Consider the following 20911-nt stretch of genomic DNA (forward strand, 5'->3'; position numbering starts at 1 on the left):
TTCATGACTTTTTTTAAAAAGACTTTTAAAAATGTATTATTTATTTGAGAGAGAGGGAGAGAAAGGGAGAGAGGGAGCAGGAAGCCTGCTGCTCTGCAGGCTCCATTCCAGGACCCCGGGATCACGACCTGAGCTGAAAGCAGACACTTAACAGCCTGAGCCACCCAGGTGCCCTTATTGTACTTTTAAAATATCTCTGAGCTCTAGAAGGGAAAGGGCCTACAATGCACCATCTTAGCCAAAACAAGGAAGCAGGTCCCTAGCTCTGCTTGTGCAGAACCCAACTCAGCTCAACATCTGAAATACCCTTAATGAGAACTTTTCCTGTTTTCAAAGTTACAAAATATTTAAATTATTTTTTGAATAGGTGATATTATCACATGGTTCGGTTTGAAAAGGTACACAAGGTGTGCAGTGATCACCCCCCACCGCAGCCTCCCAGCCTCCACCCAGGGCACCACTGGATCTCCCCCACGTGTCTTTACAAAGAGAGGCCGGCCTCAGCCCATCTCAGCATACATGTCACAGATGCACACGGGCCTGCCCACAGCCCTTGGGGACCTGGGTTCTGTGTCCCCACTGCCTCCAGCTTCAGTTCCAGGCGGGAACTTTGTCCCCCAAATCCTATCTTCTCCAGCAGCCATCTCCATGTTCAGTGACGTTTCTAAGAAGGGGGGGGGGCGGGAAGGGAGGGAAGTATCAGCTGCTCTTTCACTGTGTGTGATTATTCTTGTGATTGTTATTATGGTAAGGCTGGAATTGTGTCTGGTCTGTGGCAGATGCTCAGTAAATACTCATTGGATAAATGAAGGGATGCTAATAACATCATTGAACGTTTGCCGCACGCTCGGTACCATCCTGAATTCTTTATGGCAATCTCACAAGGTAATAATGCTTATATTTCCCATCTTAAATGTAGGAAAATTGAGGCAGAGAGAGCCTTAGTCACTTGTCAAGGTCTCCAAGCTGGAACTCGAATCCAGGCTGTCTGGTTCCCTGAGCCTAGGCTTAACCACTTGTCAACATAGCCCTTGTCATCATGCAAAACCTAACTGTACACAGCGCTGTGAAAGAATTGGTGTTATCACCTACGGGCTGCGTCCTGATGGGAGTGAACAGTCCTAGCCCAGGGCTGGCGTGGGGGAGGCAGTCCACAAGGCCAGCAGGCTGAGTCAGGTTTGGCTGCATTCAGTGGGCCGGCTGGCATGGGGACAGGGGCTGGACCCGTGAGCCAGAGCAAGTTACAGAAGGAGGCTGGACGGTCTTGGCCCCAGTGCCCAGGAGGCTGTGGGTGTCCAGGGCCCTCAAGAGCCCGGATGCCGGGTGACTGTGAGCCAGCAGGCAGAGCTTCTGAGAAACAGGGTCTAGGGGCAGGCCTGGTACAAGGGGAGCTGCCCCCAGGGGCTGCAGCGCTGGGCCGGGTGCCCCCACGGCTTGTCCAGGGCCCAGTAGCAGCTAGTCCGAGCAGGTGGAAGCCCGAGGGGTCAGCCCAGAAGGCAGGGCTGGGAGCTGCTGGGGCCTGATGCACCCCAGGCGACAGAGGTCTCCAATACACACAGGTGTGGAAAGTTCGAAGGCCTTTGACCTGCTAGACCCCTTGATGTGGGCTGTGACGTGCGAACTCAGACAGCCTGACCCGTTCTCAGCACTTCCGGGGTCCGGAAGACCTGCTCAGGCTGACTTCCCCTCTGAGAGGCTGTGGGCAGGGGCCCGCAGAGCTCCGACCCCCAGGACCCAGCTCTGAAGCTGCGCTCCATGCCCCCCTCACCCTGGAAGGCCTTTGGGTATCCCGGTAGACAGAAACCCGGGAACTTTCTCACGACACAGTTTTCCAAACACTGTCCTTGGGGCCCCAGGCGGCAGCGGGAACACGCAAGAGCCTCATGTAGTTATTTAGCTTGTGAAACCGGGCTAGTGGCACTGCCGTGTGTTTGCACGTTACGTGTGTGAGACATCACGATTCTGAAACTGGCTACTTCTCCTCCACCCCCACGGGGTGGCTGTGGCCGGCCTGGAGCTGCGTTTCTGTCCCGTGTGCACCCAAGGCTGTGCCAGAGGTGGAAATCCGGCAGCAGCTGTGGCTCAACTTCCACACGTCGAGGGAAAGGCATCTGGCAGAAAGAAAGCCACAGAGAAGCCAGGCCGGCCACCTGCTTTCTCTCAGGCTGTCTACTGGGGCAGAGCCAGCCCGGCAGGAGCAGAAGCCTTCAAATGGCACCTAGCCAAGAGTCAGCTGCGTCCAACCGTGGGATTCATAGTGCTGGAAGGAGCTTTGGTCCCGGGTCTGATCCATGTCAGTAACCACACAGCCCAGCTGCTGCCTGTCTCCAGTAGAGTCCGTGGCAGACATCACAGTGGGTCCCAGCATTCTTTCTCTGCTGAGCCTTCAGCCCAGCAGTCTAGGCAGTTGTTGCCAATCGACTGGGGTCGTGTGGACATCCAACCCGCGTTGCCATCCCAGACCTTGTTCATCCTTCTCATTTGCCTGAAGCGGCTGCTGAGCTTAAAAAAGGGAAGTGAGTGACCCAAGATCACATAGTGAACAACAGAACGAGAATGAGGTCTCCTTGAGTGTGAGCTCAGTGCCGCTTCCTTTGGATCATACCTGATGAACACAGCATTTGTCATGTCGCTGCTCATCTCATAAACTAGTTCCCTCCCTTCATTTCCACAATGTGATCCCAACCTCACAACACACACACAAAAGTTCCCACCATTTCCCCAGATGGCTGCATATGTCGCTGGAGAAAAGCTGGTACCATCTCCAGTCATGTTAATACAGTAGAATGTCGGGGATCCCTGGGTGGCGCAGCGGTTTCCCGCCTGCCTTTGGCTCAGGGCGCAATCCTGGAGTCCCGGGATCGAGTCCCACATCAGGCTCCCTGCATGGAGCCTGCTTCTCCCTCTGCCTGCGTCTCTGCCTCTCTCTCTCCCTATGTCTCTCATAAATAAATAAATAAATAAATAAATAAATAAATAAATAAATAAAAATAAATCTTTTAAAAAAATAGAGTAGAATGTCTATATTGAGGGAAACGGTGGTGATGCTTCTTTCTTTGCTGCTCAGGGCACACCTGGGGAATCACTTCCCTGTTTAGGACGCCACATTTCAAAAATACAAAGACAGAGGAGACTCCGAATGCTGAGAAGGATAAAAACAGTGCGATGAGGGGGCTCAAAACCTCTCTGTAATTTACAGTCATTGATTTGTTGAAAGTTCAATGGGGAAAGAATAATCTTTTGGCAAATGGTGCTGGGACAACAGGATATCCAAATCTGAAGAAAGGAGGTTAGGCCTCTACCCTCACTCCAGAGACAAAAATTAATTCAAAATGGGACAAAGACCTGAGTATAAGAGGTGAAACTATAAAACTCTTAGAAGACAAACTCATGGTCTTGCATTAGGTCATGGGTTTCTTAGATACAAAACGAAAAGTATAAGTAACAAAAGAAAACACAGATAAATTGGACTTCGCCAAAATTTAAAAACTTTCATGTTCCAAAGGACACCTTTAGCTTTTCGCTAAAAGGAAAGACGGTCACAGAATGGAAGAAAACATTTGCAGACATCTTATAAGGGAGTTGTATCGAGCATATATAAAGAACTTATAGCTCAATAATAAAAAGACAGCCTATTTCTGAAACAGGCAAAGGATCTGAAGACATTTTTCTGGAGAATATATATATATATGTATACATATATATAGTCAGTAACTAAAAAGGATGCTCAACATAATTATACAGCAAGGAATGCAAATGCAAAGCACACTGAGATACCACTGCATACCCATTAGGGCGGCTATAAAATAAAGACGGGCAATGACAAGTGTTGATGAGCATGTGGGGAAATGGGGACCCTCCCAGGCTGCCGCTGGGAATGTGAACTAGTGTAGCCGTTTGGAAAAACAGCCTGGCTGTTCAAGATGCTGCATGTAGAGTGGCCCTTTGTCCTGGCAATGTCTTTCCTAGACATACAAGAGGATTGAAAACAATGTCCAGACAGAAACTTGCACGTGAGAATTAGCAGCATTACTCATGATGGCCCCAAACTGGAAGCAACCCAAATGTCCGTCGACTGGTGGATAAGTACAATGTGGTGTGTTCATGCAGTGGAATGTTACATGCCAAGAAAAAAGAAGTGAAGTGCATATATACCCTGTGAGCTGTAGTAAAATGGTTGGATGCTAAACACTATCCCAGGTGGGAAAAAAACCTTAAAACTGAAGACAAATGGGGAAACAGACTTAACTGTAGAGAAGACACAGAAGATCAGCAGTGGGGAGCTGGTTGGCCAATGGGTGAGACAGGTGACAGGGACTGGGAGTGTGCTTATCTCGATGAGCACTGAGTGTAGGCAGGGGTGTAGAACCGCTCTCTTGTGTGCCTGGAACTACAACAACACTGTGTGTGAACCAGATAGGATTATCCGGAAGGCAAATCTCTAAAGATGGTAAGTAGACTAGTGGCTGCCAGCGGCCAGGGTATTGGGAGGAAATAATGACTGCGTCATGGGTACAGCATTCCTTTGGGGTGATGAAAATGTCCTAAAATTGTACTGATGATCATTCCAAAAACCGTTGAATTGTATACGTTAAGATGTTGTTAAAAAAAACCAGATTGCTCCGTATGCAACACACGGAGACTGTGTGCGTGAAACGCACAGCTCAGTGCCCGCCAAGGAGCACAGCTGATCCAAGTTCTGGAGTGGCCTCGTGCTGGAGTGGGGCTTTACCCCAGTGTGGGAGGCCTGGGGGGGCCGTGGGCAGCCTTGTCCCTGTGGCTGAGGGTTTCCATGGGGGCAGGTGACAGGTCCCCAAGGCCCGGCACAGGGTGGGGAGCAACAGGAGACGAGACTTCAGGGGAGCACGTCTCATCTCTGTAGAGATTGAGAACTGCTTCCCTGCGTGGCTTGTCCGGTGAGGTCCTGATGGCCCTGCCAGGAGGCGGCTTCACACCCATGGTACCCATCTAGTGGGACGCGACAGAGGGAGCTCCGTGTTAGGGACCGGTCGAGGCAGAGGGCAGTGGCTCGGGAGCTCGCAGGGCCTGCGGGGGGATCACTCGTCATCACCTCAGGTCTGCCTCACTGTCCCGGAACGCCCCTGGGCCTGACCTGGGTGACCTGGTGCTCAGGGGCGGGGTGTCTCCGCATTGCCTCAGCCCCGCCCTCAGCTTCCAGAGCCGACTTTAGCACACACACGCACATGCACGCACGTGCACACGACTGGAGTTTCCCGTATTCGAGGCTCTGGCAGAAGGACCAGGCTCGGGGCCTGGAGACCTTGCAGCCCGCGTGGCTTCGGCTCGGGACAGGTGCTGGCATCCTGGGGGAAGGGGCGTCGCCGTGCTGTGTGTGTTTTGGACACGTGGGAACCTGGGGACATAACAATGCCCTGAGTCCCCATAATTGAGCTGGGTCAGATCCTGTCATTTCCCCATGTTGCTTCAGACCTCCTAGAACAAATCTCCGCATACTACAGAGGGCTGAGCCCCTCCACAGCCCTCCCTGGTCCCGTTGTCTTCCCTCCCTTGGGTGGTGACCACCTTCTGAGGTTGGCGTGTGTGCATCCAGCGACCGCACACGTCACTGTCACATCTGTTCTTACATCCGAGTCCTTCTGTTCCTTCTGTAATGTGCTTACTTTACTCAACATCGGGTTTGTAGGATTTTAAAGCCTCTTCTTTTAATGTGATTTCAGACCCCCAGAAACGTTGCGGGGTCAGTGCAGCACATTCCTCTATGTGCACTCCTCACCCAGAGCCACCAGTTCTTGACCTTTTGTCACATCTGCTTGTTCCCGCTCATTGCTTCCCCCAAACCTTCTGAGATCAGGCTGCAGACACTGTGACTCTTGAACCCCCTGTATTTTAGTGGGTGTTTCACAAACACGAAGATGTTGTCTTACCTAACCTCAGCACAGGGCCCCAAATCAGGGAACAGACAGGATTCTAATTTAACCCCGTAGCCCTGGTTCCTGCCATTTAGCAGCTGCATGACAGTTGCGGGGGGATGGACTCACAACCTCTGGACCCATTCTCTTATGGATGATGTGGGTCGGTCCCGTCCTCTGGTCGTTGCAGACGCCACAGCACACTGTCCTCATTGTCCCCGTGTGCCTCCTGGGGGGTTGCCGGGCCTAGGCCATGGCATCCCCAACTCTCTGGGCTTTTGCCAGTCACTTTCAGAGCAGGGCCCCATCTGCCTTCCTGCCTCCCTTCACCCTCTTAGTGCTCTGGCAGCTTTCAGGGGGCTGAGCCATGGATTCCTACCTATCTCAGGCCATCTTGCACCTTGCTGCTGTAGCAACAGGTGTCCCAGAGACAAGCAGGGCATGACTGCATACTGGTTACCGCAACTAGAACAAAAACCCATTTGAAGTGTCACCACGCAGCCAGGTGCCGCACACTTGCACACAGCAGGTGTCACCAGCTCCGAGGCACAGAGAAGGAAACCAAGGCCCGCAGGGGTCCAGTGCCTGCTCTTGGTCCCTTGGCCAGGCAATGGCAGGGGGTGGGACAGACACTGCAGGAGTCCGGTTGCCTATGCTGTGCGGGGCATGTGAGTGGCCACTGACCCTCTAACCGTGAGTCTGCAGAGGGGGCACCAGTGTGAGGTTGATGTTCCTTCCTGCAACATCTCACCTCCTCCCACACACCTGCCCTTGGGTTTCTGGTCCCTTCCCGTCTGTGCAGGATTCATTTCCCCGAGGGACAGTCGGCACAGAGGACAAAGAAAAAGATGGGGTGTTGGGGGCAGCAAGGAGCGGCCGTCTTGTCTCACCCTGGGGTGTGAGGTGCAGCTGGCACTCAAGCCCACCAGAGTCCCAGGCAGGGCACCTGCCCTCCATGACCTCTGGACAATCCTGTCCCAGCTGCAGAGACAGGTACCAGCTTGAAAGGGAGGAAAGGGGGATCCCTGGGTGGCTTAGTGGTTTGGCGCCTGCCTTTGGCCCAGGGCGCGATCCTGGAGTCCCGGGATTGAGTCCCACGTTGGGCTCCCGGCATGGAGCCTGCTTCTCCCGCTCCTGTTTCTCTGCCTCTCTCTCTCTCTCTATGTCTATCATAAATAAATAAATCTTTAAAAAAAAAAAAAAAGAAAAAGAAAGGGAGGAAAGGAGCTTCAGACTTCAGAAATTGAGGCTGGGTCCTGGAATTCACCCCACAATTCAGCTACGGCTTTGAGAGGTCATGTTTTGTTTTGTTTTGTTTTTAAGATTTTATTTGCTTATTAATGAGAGACACAGAGAGAGGCAGAGACCCAGGCGGAGGGAGAAGCAGGCTCCATGCAGGGAGCCCAGTGCAGGACTCGATCCCAGAACCCCAAGTTCATGCCCTGAGCTGAAGGCAAACGCTCAACTCCTGAGCCCCCTAGGGGCCCCTTGAGAGGTTGACTCATAAGGACCCCATCATAATCGTCATGCAGGGAGCCCTCTTCATACCACCTGTCTGCCCACCTCACCCTTGCTCCCCAGAGGGATCCTCCCATGAGCTGCTAATACTTACTCCTGACTTTCCAGAAGAAGACACTGGAGGTCACAGTGGTCGGCTAGGTAGGGCATCCCAGCCCCACCACCGAGTGGGTGGCACAACCGGGATCTGAGCCAGGCTTGGGAGACCCCAAAGCCAACAGCTCTCCGGCTGTCTGCATTCATCTGTGTGACACGCAGGGTTATTGTCACACATTTGTTTAAGATGGATTTTAATCATGTAAGTATGGCTCAGTTAGTGTGAAAAATGGAAACAAACTCCCTGCATGATGCAGAGGACTGTCTCTAACAATTCCTTACATGCCTTCTGGAGGTTATCTCTCTGTGTATTTGGATGTGTGTGTATGTTTGTTCATACTCCGAAGGGTACAGCAGACATCATCACACACTTTCTTTGCTATGTGCTACAAGGTGTTAAGTACACAGGGAAATTCTAAAATTTCTTCAAGAGCTAGCCGACTGTCATGGTCTGAAGCCACATTACCTGGGGTTGGGGTTCGAATCCCAGCTCAGCCTCTTGCTGGCTGTGTGACCCTGCGTGGGGCCGTCCTTGGGGCTGTGCCTCACTGTCCTCATCTCTGCCTGGGGTGGTTGGGTGACTGGGGTTAATTTCTCAGGACTGGGGCAGTTTTCTAAAACGTCACAGCTTAAAACAGCAGAAGTGTATTGTCTCACCATCCTAGAGGCCAGAGGTCCAGCATCAAGGGGTCGGCAGAGCTGGTCCACCTGCAGGCTCTGAGACTTGTCCGCTCCCTCTCTTGTCGCTCCTGGCAAGCGGGGGCATGAGCCCCGACGCTCCCCGGCTGGGGCGTCCTCACCCAGTGTCTTCCCCTGCCGTCACGCGACCCCTCTAGCACCTCTCCACGACATTCCCTCTGCTTGTGAGGACACCTTCACTGGTTTTAGGGCCCATCCAACATGCTGGGGCGATCTCATCCTTCCATCAAATAAAGTCACATTTTTAGGTACCAGGGGTTAGAATTTGGACAAAGCATTTTGGGGGACACAGTGCCACCTGGGCAGGTAGAGGTAAGGTCAACTAAGTGAAGGGCATGCATGGACAGACCCCCACAGAGCTGTGCCCTGGGCATCACATGGGCAGGCTGCTGCCCTGACGGGCTTTACCAGGGCCCCCTCCCACCCAGCCTGTGTCACCTGTGTGCCCACGCACCTTGGACACAGTGACTGCACTATCCCGTGATGTCTTCCACTGAAGCCACACCTGGCCCCTGCAGACCTGAGAGCCGGCGAGGGCGTCTCCATCTTGATGGACCCCCCTTGGTCTTGACGCTGCTTGGGGTTGGGATCATGGGTGGGACTGAGATGCCCTTTGCCGGTCCTGTCCTTCCATCCCACAGTCCACTCGAGCCCTGGCTGAGTCCCCTTCAGGGAGGCTCACGCTGAGGCATCGCCAAGCTGCCTCCCTGGGGCTGGGGCCCTCATGGCCTGGGAAACGTCTTCACGCCTTCCAAAACGGGCAGCGTCAAGCCAGGCCCTCCACCTGAGCGGTCACGCAGCTCGCTGAGCCCACACGCCCTTGGCCAGCCTCTCCGCCCAGACCAGAGCTCTCCTCCTGGCCCCTGTGACGGGGACCCAGGCCAGGCCAGGGCTGTTGGATGTGCCAATTCACCCGTTCTCCGGGGGGCTGGTGAGAAAGTACTCCAGAAACCCTGGCCGCTGCCTCTGGGCAGGTCCCTGCAGCGCGGGGTGAGGGTCTCCCAAGTGTGACCGCTCTGCCTCTGGGCGGGCAGCCCGGGGTCCAGGGCCAGCCAGCCTGGTTGGAGCTCGTGAACAGCCCCTCTGTCCCCTAGAGCTGCTCTAAAGCCTCCGAAGCGCACTGCTTTTCGCCGACCGTGCTGTTTGTTACCCCGGCTCCTGTGGCTGCCCTTGCAGGGCCTTCAGCTGGAGTTTGGCCGCCGACGGGGAGGGCATGAGTGCCCAGGTCAGCTGCTCTGCCAGCAGGTACCAGTCAGACAAGGAGCAGCTGAGGCTGGGCGAGCTTTGGGCCTTGCTCCGAGTCACAAGAGCACTAGACCCTGAAGGAACAAGGTGATGGAGGAGCACACCTGCTCTGACCGGGCCCAAGAAGGGCGGCAGGGCCAGCCCCTCTGACCCCTGAATCCTTGCCAACTCCAGGCCCTGGGTCACGTGAGCTCCCTGGGAGCCCACCTGCAAAGTGCCCAGGCTGGTGACAGAGCTCAAGCAGAGGTACAAGTGCCCAGAACCGACACTGTGTCCGACTTTGTCCCGGGGCTGCCGTGACTGGCCTGCCTGGACATGTCAGCTCTAACTGCCAGGAACTGTCGCCGGACCCACATGGCATGTGAGCTTGCAGGTTACCTCTGGGGCCAGGGGCTGACTCGGCCATAATCCAAGTGCAACGTACAGACGCCTGCCTGGTCACCCTAGTCTAATGTGCTAAGTCCCAAAATCAGCACTACAAAGTGGAGGAGTTGTGGTGAGAAGAATCCCAACAGGAGGATTGGAAGGATAGAAAAACAAGAGTTAACACGTGTGGAGCTATGCCGAGCACTCAACCCTCCTCTGTCTCGCTGAATTTTATAACAACCCTATCAGGTGAGGGTTCTTATTACCCTTTTACAGACGCTTAAACTGAAGCCCAGAGAAGTACCGTAAGTGGCCAGAGATCACATGGTCTGGGCTCAGACTCCAGGCTTCTGAACAGGTCTTGAAGGATGGGGGTGACTTCCTGTAAAAGATTTTAACCATGCAGAAGATTGAAAGAATTTTGCAGTGAACACCCACCTACCCACTACTTACCCTGAATGCTTTTGCATATTCAATATATTACATATCTACCTGCCCCTCTATCTTTCTGTGAATCCATCCTTCTTTTCTTTTCTTTTTTTTTTTAAAGATTTTATCTATTTTTTCCTGAGAGACACAGAGAGAGGCAGAGACACAGGCAGAGGGAAAAGCAGGCTCCATGCAGGGACCCCAATGTAGGACTCGATCCCCGGACCCTGGGATCAAGCCCTGAGCCAAAGGCAGACACTCAACCATGGAGCCACCCAGGCGTCCCCATCTTTCTTTTTTATTTTTTTATTTTTTTTCTTTAAAGATTTTATTTATTTATTCATGAGAGACACAGAGAGAGAGACAGAGAGGCAGAGACACAGGCAGAGGGAGAAGCAGGCTCCACGCAGGGAGCCCGACATGGGACTCGATCCTGGGACTCCAGAATCATGCCCTGGGCTGAAGGCAGGCGCCCAACCGCTGAGCCACCCAGGGATCCCCCCATTTTTCTTTTTGAATGCATTTCAAAGACTGGGCACCCACGACTATTTTATTATAGATATCATTGACTATGTCCAGTATTTATTTAAACAGTTAAAACAGTTCGGTATTTACTTACTATTCTTTTTATGGTTTCAGTGTAAATTTACATGCGATAAAATGTACACTCACACGTCTCACGGTACCACTTGAGCATCACCCGCATGGACTCACACAGTATGTATTTCCGTGCACCTGGCTGCTTTCACTTGGCTTCTGAGGTCCACCCATACAGTTGTGCGGATCCGCGCTTCCTCTTCTACTGGGGACGCACCGCTGTCTGTGGTCCATTCTCCCCGATGGACTCCTGGACCAGGTTCAGGCTGTGATGAGTAAAGCTGCTGGAATATTCACGCACAGGTCTTTGCGTGGACATACACCCTCATTTCTCTAGGGTAGGTTCCCAGGAGCAGGATTGGCTGGGCCTACGGCAGGTGTATGCTTACATTCCTAAAAAATGCCCCTTTCCCCAAGTGGTCGTGCCAGTTTACATTCTCTCTGGTAATGCGCCAGTTCTACTTACTGCCCATCCTTTACCAACACGTGATTTTGTCAGTCTTTTTTAATTTCAGCCATTCTGGAGTTTGCATCGAGGTATCTCATTGTGGTTTTAATTTGCATGTCCTTAGTGACTAATGATGTCGTTCACCTGCTTACTGGTCACTGATACGTCTTCGTGGAGGTGTTCTCAAACCTTTTGCCCATTTTTAAACATGAACTTATTTGTTCTCCGTTAGATGTACGCTTCGCATGTATTTTCTCCCAGTCTGGTTCGAGTGTTCCTTTTCTTCATGAGGAGTTTTGATGGGTACAGATTTAATTAGTTTAAATCACCCATCTTTCCTTTTATGGTACTTGCTTTCTTGGTCCAATCCACTAAACGTGTGCCTGCCCATTGGACAAAATGTCAGGAGGAGGGAACAGGGAACCTGAAGGTATCAGAGGTGGACAGGGCCGCTGGCCGGAGCGCCAGGTGGGCACGTGCAGGTTCTACTGAGGTGGTGGAGGGCAGCCTCTTGTCGGGGAGCTTACGATGTGGGGGGAGGGCTCAGAAAGTGAATGTTTTTCCATCTTAGGAGACCAGATGGGATACTTTAGGCAGTGGGAGACATGGAAAGTTTTAGAGCAGGAGGGGACGTGATCCCAAGGGAGGTGGTACAGTCCACGTGACACCAGAGCCTGGACAGGGTTTCTCCTTGGTTGTCCTGTCCCCAGGATGCAGGGGGGACTTCCAGGGAGCTGGGGGCAGGGAGCAGCTTCATATCTGTGGATCTTTGCAGACTTTCCGTGGCTCAGGAGCCACCCAGGCCCCACAAGGTCTTGGTGGGCCCATTTCCTGCTGAGGAAGCTTGCGTGTTCTTGTGGTCCGGTCCCTCCCTGGAAGCCCAGGGAAGCTCTTCATACATGGATTTAGGATCGACGCTGTCAGGGGCTCCAGAATCCCTAGAGGGATCCCCACCCTGCCCCTTCCAGCCTCCCCTCGCCCCCACCCCCACCCCCACCCTCAGCCCCAGCCCCATCCCCAACACCTGCCAGCCCCCAGGCTTCCTCGAGGTTGCCCCAGGTGGGGTAGTTCAAAGTCCTCTGCTCTTTCCCAGATGGCTGCATCCTTGCTACGGCTCAGCACAACCCAACCTGCTCTAGTTCACTCGTTCCGTCTGTTATCTGACCCCTCTCCTAGAGATGAGGTTTGTTGTCTTGGTTTGGTTCAGTTTGGTTCTTACTCTTGTTCTCTGCTCTAAGCCTGTTCCTAGAACAATATCTGCAGGAAATGTTCATATTGTGAGTGAATAAGAGACAGACCCCCACCTTCCCCCAAGAGCCTGTTGGTCTGTTTGATCATGGCCTTAATCCTAAGGAGAAAATGAGGACCTTTGTCCCCAGGACCCAGGCTGTGCCTAGGGCTACCCAGTGAACGGAGGGATCTTCCAGGCCACCCCCTGGCCGTTGCACAGATGAGAAAGGACTCACCGAGGGCTGAACCTGGTTGGGCAGAGAGGAAATGGGAGCTGTCACTCCCAGCTGCCCCAAGAATCCAGGCTGCTCCTGGGAGAGACCCCCCACCAGGTGGGAGGTTTAAAGATTCTCAGGAAGCCTTCTGGTGCCGCATGGCTAGTGGCTACATCCTTGGACAGCACATGTCCACCTGGTTGGCAGTTATGCGGGTATAGACATATCTAAGAGTCTGTCTAGATGTGTGTACTAACAGCTCGTACATCTCACTGTAAATTGCACTTCAATTTAAAAGTTTTTTTAAAAAATCCTCCCCAGAGCTCTGCCCAAATGCCCCCTGTGTTTCCCTGAAGACACCTTGGGGTAGAATTGACCACTTCTGGTTAATTCTTATTATCTTAACAATCCTTATTATGTTTTATTTCAGCCTGTGCCTCAGCTGGTTGTTTCTGTGTGTATCCAACCCATTCCATCATAAGCACCCTATGGTTGCATATGTTTTAATTCCAGAGGGCCTCTGGCTTCACAGATGCTAAATGAACAAACACGGTTGAATTGACTCTCCGCTGCATGTGCACGGCAGTCAGGCTGCCTGCAGGACAGGCTGATCATTTGATTTTGTTGTCAGTCCTGTTCCAGGTGTTGGCAAAGAAGAGGGAGAGGAAGAGGAGGAGGAGGATGTCATGGGGCCTTGTCTGCCAGTCAGCCCGAAGAACTGCCTTCCCCTGCGAGGTATTAGTGTCCTGGAGAAGCTCATCAAAACATGCCCGGTGTGGCTGCAACTGGGTCTGGGCCGGATGGAGGCAGCCAGGATCCTGCAGCAAGAGGCGGCTGGGGTGAGTTGGGGTCTTTTTATTTCATAGCCGATATAGGGCAGGCACAGCTGCAAGGGGCTGCCAGGCTTCCACCCCACCAGTGCCCATTGGCTTTCCTTTCTTGGGTTTGTCAGCTTTTTGACTGGGGTGTATTTTCCAGAACTCGGGAGTGAGAGACAGGTGAGATGTCTGGTTCCTGCTCTGGAGAGAACAGCGGACCGCGCAGCCGGCGTGGCCAGTCTGGGCACTGGGGCACCTGAGAGGCAGGATTGACACTTGGAGACGTCAGCCAGGCGTCAGGGAGCAGAGGGCATCAGAGCCAGAGGGGCCTGAGAAATTATTTGACACCCTTCCATTTGACATATGAGAACAAGGGGCTCTTGCATTGAGCCAAGGGGGTTTAGAGTTTCTGAGGCTCACTTTTCTCACTTTGAAATGGGGCTGTTAAGGAAAGTGGTTTGGTCCAGGCTGTCTGAGCAGTACGGGGGAAGAAGGGTAGGTAGATAGTGAAATGTGAGTCAGAGCGCATCAGATGCCACCCACCCCCACCCCACCCTGCGCATCTTCTCTTACATGCCACTTCCTTTTTTAAAAATGTTTAATTGGTCTAATTATAAAAGCGATAAACATATATAGTGACTGTAAAAAAAAAAAATCAAGCTGGACAAAAGAGTCTTCTCAGAGTGTTTGCCACCTAACCTACTTCCCAGAAGCCTTTTTCTGGTTTGGTTTTGCGTTGAGGTGAACTTCACATCACAGAGAATGAGCCGTGTTGGAGCCCAGCGTTCAGGCTGTCTCAGTGCTGTGCACACAGCACCTCTGCTTTCAGGAACATCTGCCACCCCAACATGAGCCTGGCGCCCGTTGAAGCAGCAAGTGTCCATCTCCCCACCCCCCACCCTACCCCCGGCCACACCGCCTGCCACAGGAGCCAGGTCAGATGCACAGCATGTCCCCAGGCCCGACCTGCTGAATGCCAGGCTGGCGGCAGCCGTGTCCCCAGGCCCACGGCGGGCTCTCCCCGAGGGCTCGCGCAGGGGTTGGCACCACTGCCCCCAGCACCCGCCGAGGTGGGCCTTCCAACCAGGCCCAGCGTACAGAAGATATAACTGAGGCACAGAGAGGTCGAGTGGCTGCCCCCAGGTGACTCAGTGAGCAGGTGCCCGGGTTGGATTTAGAGCCCAGGCCACCCACTGCTGCTGCGCTGGGTCATACCTGTTCGAGCACCCAGGTCCTACCTGTCTGCCCTCTGCCAGGGCCCCTGCTGTACAGCGTGTCAGGCTGTGTGCACTGTGCTGGGGAACAGTCCAGGCTCCCAAACACATGGGGCTCAGCTGGCCAGGGGCTTCGCTGACCTTGGACAGGATAAAATCCATCACGTGCTGATCACGTGCTGCAGAACCTGCGAATCACCTCCAGCAGAGTTCTGGCCTCGCTGTCCCACGGGGGCCCCACCACAGGGCGTGGGGACCACAGAGGCTGGGCCAAGACCCAAGGGGGGATCTCCTGTGCATAGGGTGCCAGGGGCCGCCCCCCAGTCTGTGGGTCCCTCTGCAGGGATAAGCAGGGAGGGGGCTTCAGGGGAGGCCAGCTGGCCACAGTCCTCAAGGAAATAAGGTCTGTTGTTTCGTCCCCCGCCCCACCCCCGAAAAGCTCTTCTGTTTTGAGTGGACAGGGCTTCAGAGCAGATGATGAAACATGTGGAAAATAAAATCGGGACTCAGGCCATCAGGCCAGCGGGTGTCCTGGCAGGTGATCCAGGCTTGCAGCACCAGCGTGCCACCCACCTCCCTGCTAGGTTCTCAGGGCATCTGCTTCCCCCCACGTCGGGGGTACAGCTCAGAAACAGACCCGCGTGCAAGCTTGTGATGCGAGGGTGGCCATTCTCTGGGCCTTTCCTGGCCACCTGGAGGGTGTGGCCTGGACATGGGCGTGAATGTGGGTGGGCCTCTCGGGGGAGGCAAGTGCATCTCCAGGGCAGGCTGGGCCGGCTGAGTCCTCAACCGCTCTGCCCTCTTCAGAGAGTTGAATGTAAGCCCCCCCTAAACTGTGCCTCTCTGTGAGAATGCCGGGTGATGCCTGGGGTCACCCCCCGAGTCCTTGTGAGAATCCTGAGGCTGACGGCGCTCTTGCCCCCAGCTCACAGGTAATGAGGCTGAGGCCAGGAGGTGTGCCCTCAAAGCGGACCCCAGATGAGGATTTGAGTTCACGTGGTTTATTTGGGAGGTGAGCCCAGGAAGCTGGCAGGGGAAGTAAGACAGGGAGTGGAGGCAGCTAGTAAACGCTTGTGACCATGCAGGCTGCCCCAGGTGCGAGTGGAGCCGGGTGCTCTGGGAGCCAGCGAGGAGCATGCATCTCCAGGCCATCCCACCCCCAAGGCTAGAAAGACGGTTCAAGGCTGTGGATTGTGAGGACTCTCGTTGTCATCCCTTGTCTCTACCCTGAGTGTGAGAAGATCTGACTCTGGCCCGAGAGATGCCGAGTTCTGGGGTGATGTGGGCAGACTTCCTGGAGGAGGCAGATGATGAGCTGGGTCCTGTAGCTTGGGGCAGGGGTGGGGGCAGGACTGGGATGAGGGAGCTGAGAGGATCTATTGGGGGGTGGATGGGGGCGGGCCAAGCCCCAGAGGTGGGCCGAGCTGGGCTGGGCACATGGGGCTGGAAGGCAGCGTGACGGGGATACTGGAGTTGCTGGAGGGCAGAGCCACTGCATGTGTGTGTCTGGGGATGCAACGGGTCTGAGGATGTGGAGGGTCTGGGGACACAGCAGGTCTGGGGACGCGGCAGGTCAGGGACCCAGCAGGTCAGGGACGTCACAGGCGCGGGGATGCAGCGGGCCTGGCTCCGATGGCCCCTTAGAACAAATGAAGGGTGGCAGGGAGCATAGGGCTGCTTCTGGGGAGCACAGGAAGCGGGTCCCCACCACCTGGGAGCTGAGCATGGCCAATAGGAAGCTTCCTTAAAGTGACACCTGTGTTCTGGGAGCGAGAGCAGCTCTGCGGCTCTGAGGGGCCGGGCCACCCTTAGGAGCAGGGGACCCAGCACCACGGCAGACAAACCCTGTGTGGCCTTCCCTGCCCTCTGCCCTCACCCCGACTCCTCACGCCTGTTTTCAGGCAGAAACAGAGCCTTCCGTGCCCGCTCTGCTGAGAACAGTTGGCCAGCGTCCACCCAGAGCTGTACTTGTGGTCTTCTCCACCCGCAGCGATTTCTGTCAGGTGGTGGGTGTTGCTCGGGTCCTCACAGACGGCCGAGGACGCAGAGGTACAGAGAGGCTCACTCCCTTGCCAGCGAGAGCAGTGCCCGCAGGCTGTGCCCCTGGGGGGGCCCTTAGCCGGCAGCCTCGTCCCGCACAGCCAGCGGCCTGAAGCTCAGCCAGTGCCCTGCTGGTCTCGCTTCTCAAGTTGCACACGCTGCGGCGGCCCCCGGGCTGGAAGAGCTGCGAGGCCTTCACCTTGGACGCCCTTGGCCTGGACAGCCCCCGCCCCGCCGGATGGGGAGGCAAATGGTCAGGGGACCAGGCGTCCAGCTCCTTTGTCCCCCTAGTATCTCTGTGACCAACCCCATCCCACCTCCCTCCCTGCAGCCTGCTTCTCTGATAAGGTTTGGGAACATACTGGCCCACGTTTGATCTTTGTGTGTCCAGAAGCAAGGCAGTCAAACAGCCACCTTTATTCATTCCGCACCGAAACGGTGGGGTTTTGTTTTGTTTTTGTTTTTAAAGTTTGATTGTAGAAACGTTAGATTTACAGCAAAGTTGCAAAGATAATTGAGGGAGTTCCCAGACACCCCTCACCTGATTCTGGCTGCGGGCACCTCACGCTGGTAGGATACGTTTGTCACAGTCACTGAGGCCACGGTGACGCACCTGTGTCAAGGAGAACCCGTAGCTCCTCCCTCATGGCCTCTCCCTGTGGCTGCCTCTCATGCAGGGCACATCTTGCATGTCGTCATCGCGGCCCCTCGGGCCCCTCCTGACTGTGACAGTTTCTCAGACTTGTTTTGTGTTTCGATGGCCTTGACGGTTTGGAGGAATAGAGGTATTGTGAGGTACTTTTGTCGGGGGGAGGGGTCCTTCAGTGGGATTTATTGATGGTTAGACCAGAGTTCGCAGTTTGGGGGAGGAAGACCCCAGCAGTAAAGTGCTGTGCTCATCACCTGGCATCAGAGGTGCCGACTACCTGTGTGACTTACTGCTCCACGCTCATGTTGACTTGGGGCCCCTGGCCGACCCCCTGCCTGCCAGGTTCCCCCTGTGCCCCCATCTTATACGGCACAGCCCACCCTCAGGGAGTGGAGCATCCTCGATGATCTGCGTCCATTATTTGGAGTTCTTCTGCACAAGAGATTTGTCTGTCCATTTATTTATTCGTGCCACTCTTTACTTGTAGCAGCAGGGTAGGGCCGCATGGATACTGCTTTTCTGCTTTGGGTTGTGATCCAGCAGTACCTTAATTATCGGGTTACTCACGTTGTTCCAGCTTTGGCCATCGGGTGCTCGTTGGGACCCTCTGACACCTGCCCATCGTTGCATGGGTGTGAGTGTGGTTTTTGGAGCGCTTCCTTACTTACTGACACTGCATGCTCCAGGATTGTCTTGTTTCTGGCCCTGGTCCTGGGTCAGCCATTTCTCCAAGGAGCCCTGGTTCCTCTTATTAGAGAATAACATGAGAAAGCAAGAGAAATGGTGTCAAATGTGTTCATCACTGCTGTAAAGCCACAGCGTGGAGGACAAAAGATAGCTGAGAATGGAAGAAGTCTCCTGTAAGATCCCTTTTTGTAGCAGGGGCTAGCTCAGGAGCTGGGGTAGCCTGTGTGGTGATACAGACCCACTGGGTAAGTGGTTCCAGACACTTTCCCCAGGTGTGAGCCCAGGGAATGCCAATCCCGTTTGAGATGAGTTGGGCAAAAGCATCAGCGCAGCCCCTCTCTTGCCCCTTCAAGGACTGGGGTCAGGGAGAAGGGCGCAGCCTACAGCTCCCTGGTCCACTGCATTGGGCACCATCTCTCATCTTGCCAATAGCCCTGCAGAACAGGGGGCCGGCTTCCTATTTTATCGGCGAGGAAACTCAGCTACGATGGTAAGGAGCCTGCCCCACGTGGAACGGCTGCTAAACACTAGAGTGTGACTTGAACTCACCAACTGACTGTCTTCAAAGGCTTGAAAAAATATGTACATACCATGTCTCGGCCTCATTCCCAGAAATGCTATTTGTGGGTTTTTTTGGCTTGGAGAAGGCATAGGCAGCAGTGGCATGTTTTAAAGACTCCCTTGGTGGTGGCGACACTTCACCCTGTGCCATGCTACAGTCATGGGAAAGGTGGGCCACACGGGTCCGGAGGGGGCTCTCCACGGGGCCGCCAGACCCCTGCCTCCAGCAGCATGGCAGCCTCTGAGCTTGTGGCTTCTGAGAAGCAGCAGCCACTTCTGTTCCAGCTCCGATGGGCATGATTGGAAAGTTTCCCTCCTCGAGGAGCTGGAAAATAGTCCTAACATAACCAAAATAGACAAGCAGACAGCTCTAGATCATCCCACCCAAAAATGGGTAGTAAAAGTAAAATCATTTCTCGTGCGCTGAGCTCTGGGTTTCTATATATTTACTTGGAGAGGAGGAGGGGCATGCAGAGGCTGCATAACTCTCTCCCTAAGCATATTCTGGCCCAACTGTTGTGGGACTCAGTTGGTCTCCCCCACCACCACCCTCGACCACAGCCAGAGGTAGACAGGGCGAGGCTCCTACAGCCGGCTGCTCCAGCCTCGGGGACTGCACGCATTTCCCCGGGAAACTCAATGCCAGCCTCTCGGGGGCTGCGAAAGACCCTGGGGCACTGATCTGGGAGAGAATCTTCTAGAAAAAAGGAGTCCTGGGACCCTGCCCCCCGCCGCCCTCACTAGACTGGAAAAGCCAGCTCAGAGAGGGGAAGTGACCTGCCAAGGACACAGTGAGTCAGGGTGGGAACCAGGAGGGACGCCGCGTGTCCTGCTGTGCCACCCAGCGCTCTGACCTCCACCCCACGGTCGTTGTGGGGGGCGCAGGCAGGACAATCCTAGCTCCAAGGAAACCTGGACCCCCCAGAGTGGGCATCTCCGGTTGGTTTGTCCAGTGGGGCAGGCATTCTTCTGCTTTCTGGGAGTTCCTGAAGCAGGCTACTGGGGAGGCGCACGGGGCGGGGGTGGGGGGAAGGGGGAATAGCAGCGGGCTGACTCAGGGGTCGGCTCCCCAGGGCGCCAGGCGGTGCTGGTCCCACGGAGGAGGGAGGCTGAGTGAGGGCCCTGGGGCATGGCGAGGCATGTCGATGGCCTGGTTCACCAGGGAACACTTAGGAGCTGTGGTGGAGGGAGGGTGGCACAGGGGGCATGGCTGTGGGCTCTTCTGCTGTCAGCCTGGCCGGGCCACAGGCAGGTACCAGAAAGGCCCCCGGGGGCTGCCTGTCACCTCACGTTCCCTCACTGCCCACCTCGGGCCTCTCCCTTCCCTCTGGCTGAGGCCTGGAGTCTGGAGCTGCTGACGCGGGTGCCTGGTGTGTCGTCACACTCCCCCGACTCAGGGAGCCATCCGTGAACCCCGTGGTGGGGGCTTCTGTCCTCAGGACTCAAGGCAGGTAGAGGGGCCCTGGGGAAGGGAGACCCCATGTCCCAAGGGCTTACTATGTAGCAGGCATTCTACTCAAGGCACCTGTGCGGTTCTTCTAATAATCCTTTGAGGTCCTGGGTCAGCTGGGAATCCTTTCGGCGTTAAGCCACAGCAAACCTAGCCTATGGCAGCTTCAGCCAGAGAGCTCCTTTTGCTCCCCTAATGAGAAATCTGGACGGTGGGGCCCAGGGTTAGGTTCGCAGCTGAGTGATGTCTGTGGAACCCAGGGTCTTTTCACTGTTCTGTCCTCCATCTTCAAAGTGTTGGCTTTCTGTCCTCCTGATTTGTCACTTTGTGGTGACAAAACGGCAGCTGCAGTTCCAGCCATCTTGCCCATTCAAAGGCAGGAGGTCACAGGCAAAAGGCTTTCTTCTCCTAGGTTCAGTCTTTTCATCAGGGAACAGCTATTTTTTCAGATCCTTTTTGGTCACCCCTAGCTGCAAGGGAGGCTGGGAAAGGGGGTGAATGGCAAGAAGGAGAACAGCCTGATTGGCTTTGATGAAATCCTCCTGAGGCTGATACATCAGCACCCAGACTAGAACTGGGGTCAGTTGGCAAGAAATGGAAAAGACTAGTCCTTGGGGAGCTGACTGACAGCGACCGTCTGTGGCAGGAGCTACAAGGATCCCCTTTCCCAGAGGAAGAAGCAGCCCCAGGGTGACCGCACAGCTCAGCGTCGCCAAGCTGAGGCCTGAACTCAGAGTGTCCGGCTCCAGAGACTTGGG

At 54.7% G+C, this 20911-nt stretch overlaps 1 protein-coding gene across 2 annotated transcripts in view; it reads left to right on the top strand.

Annotated features, from left to right (window-relative positions):
• RIN3 (Ras and Rab interactor 3) overlaps positions 1-20911 on the top strand; it is a 104219-nt gene that overhangs the window by 18815 nt on the left and 64493 nt on the right. Inside the window, exon 2 of one of the 2 annotated variants that reach the window (XM_072837826.1) lies at positions 13366-13573. In XM_072837826.1, the coding sequence (XP_072693927.1) occupies positions 13366-13573 (208 nt within the window). Of the gene's footprint in view, positions 1-13365; positions 13574-20911 lie in introns of those variants that run through there. The other variant, XM_072837827.1, reaches the window with a different exon arrangement.

This window comes from Canis lupus, chromosome 9 (assembly GCF_048164855.1).
Source record: "Canis lupus baileyi chromosome 9, mCanLup2.hap1, whole genome shotgun sequence".
NCBI lineage: Eukaryota > Metazoa > Chordata > Mammalia > Carnivora > Canidae > Canis > Canis lupus.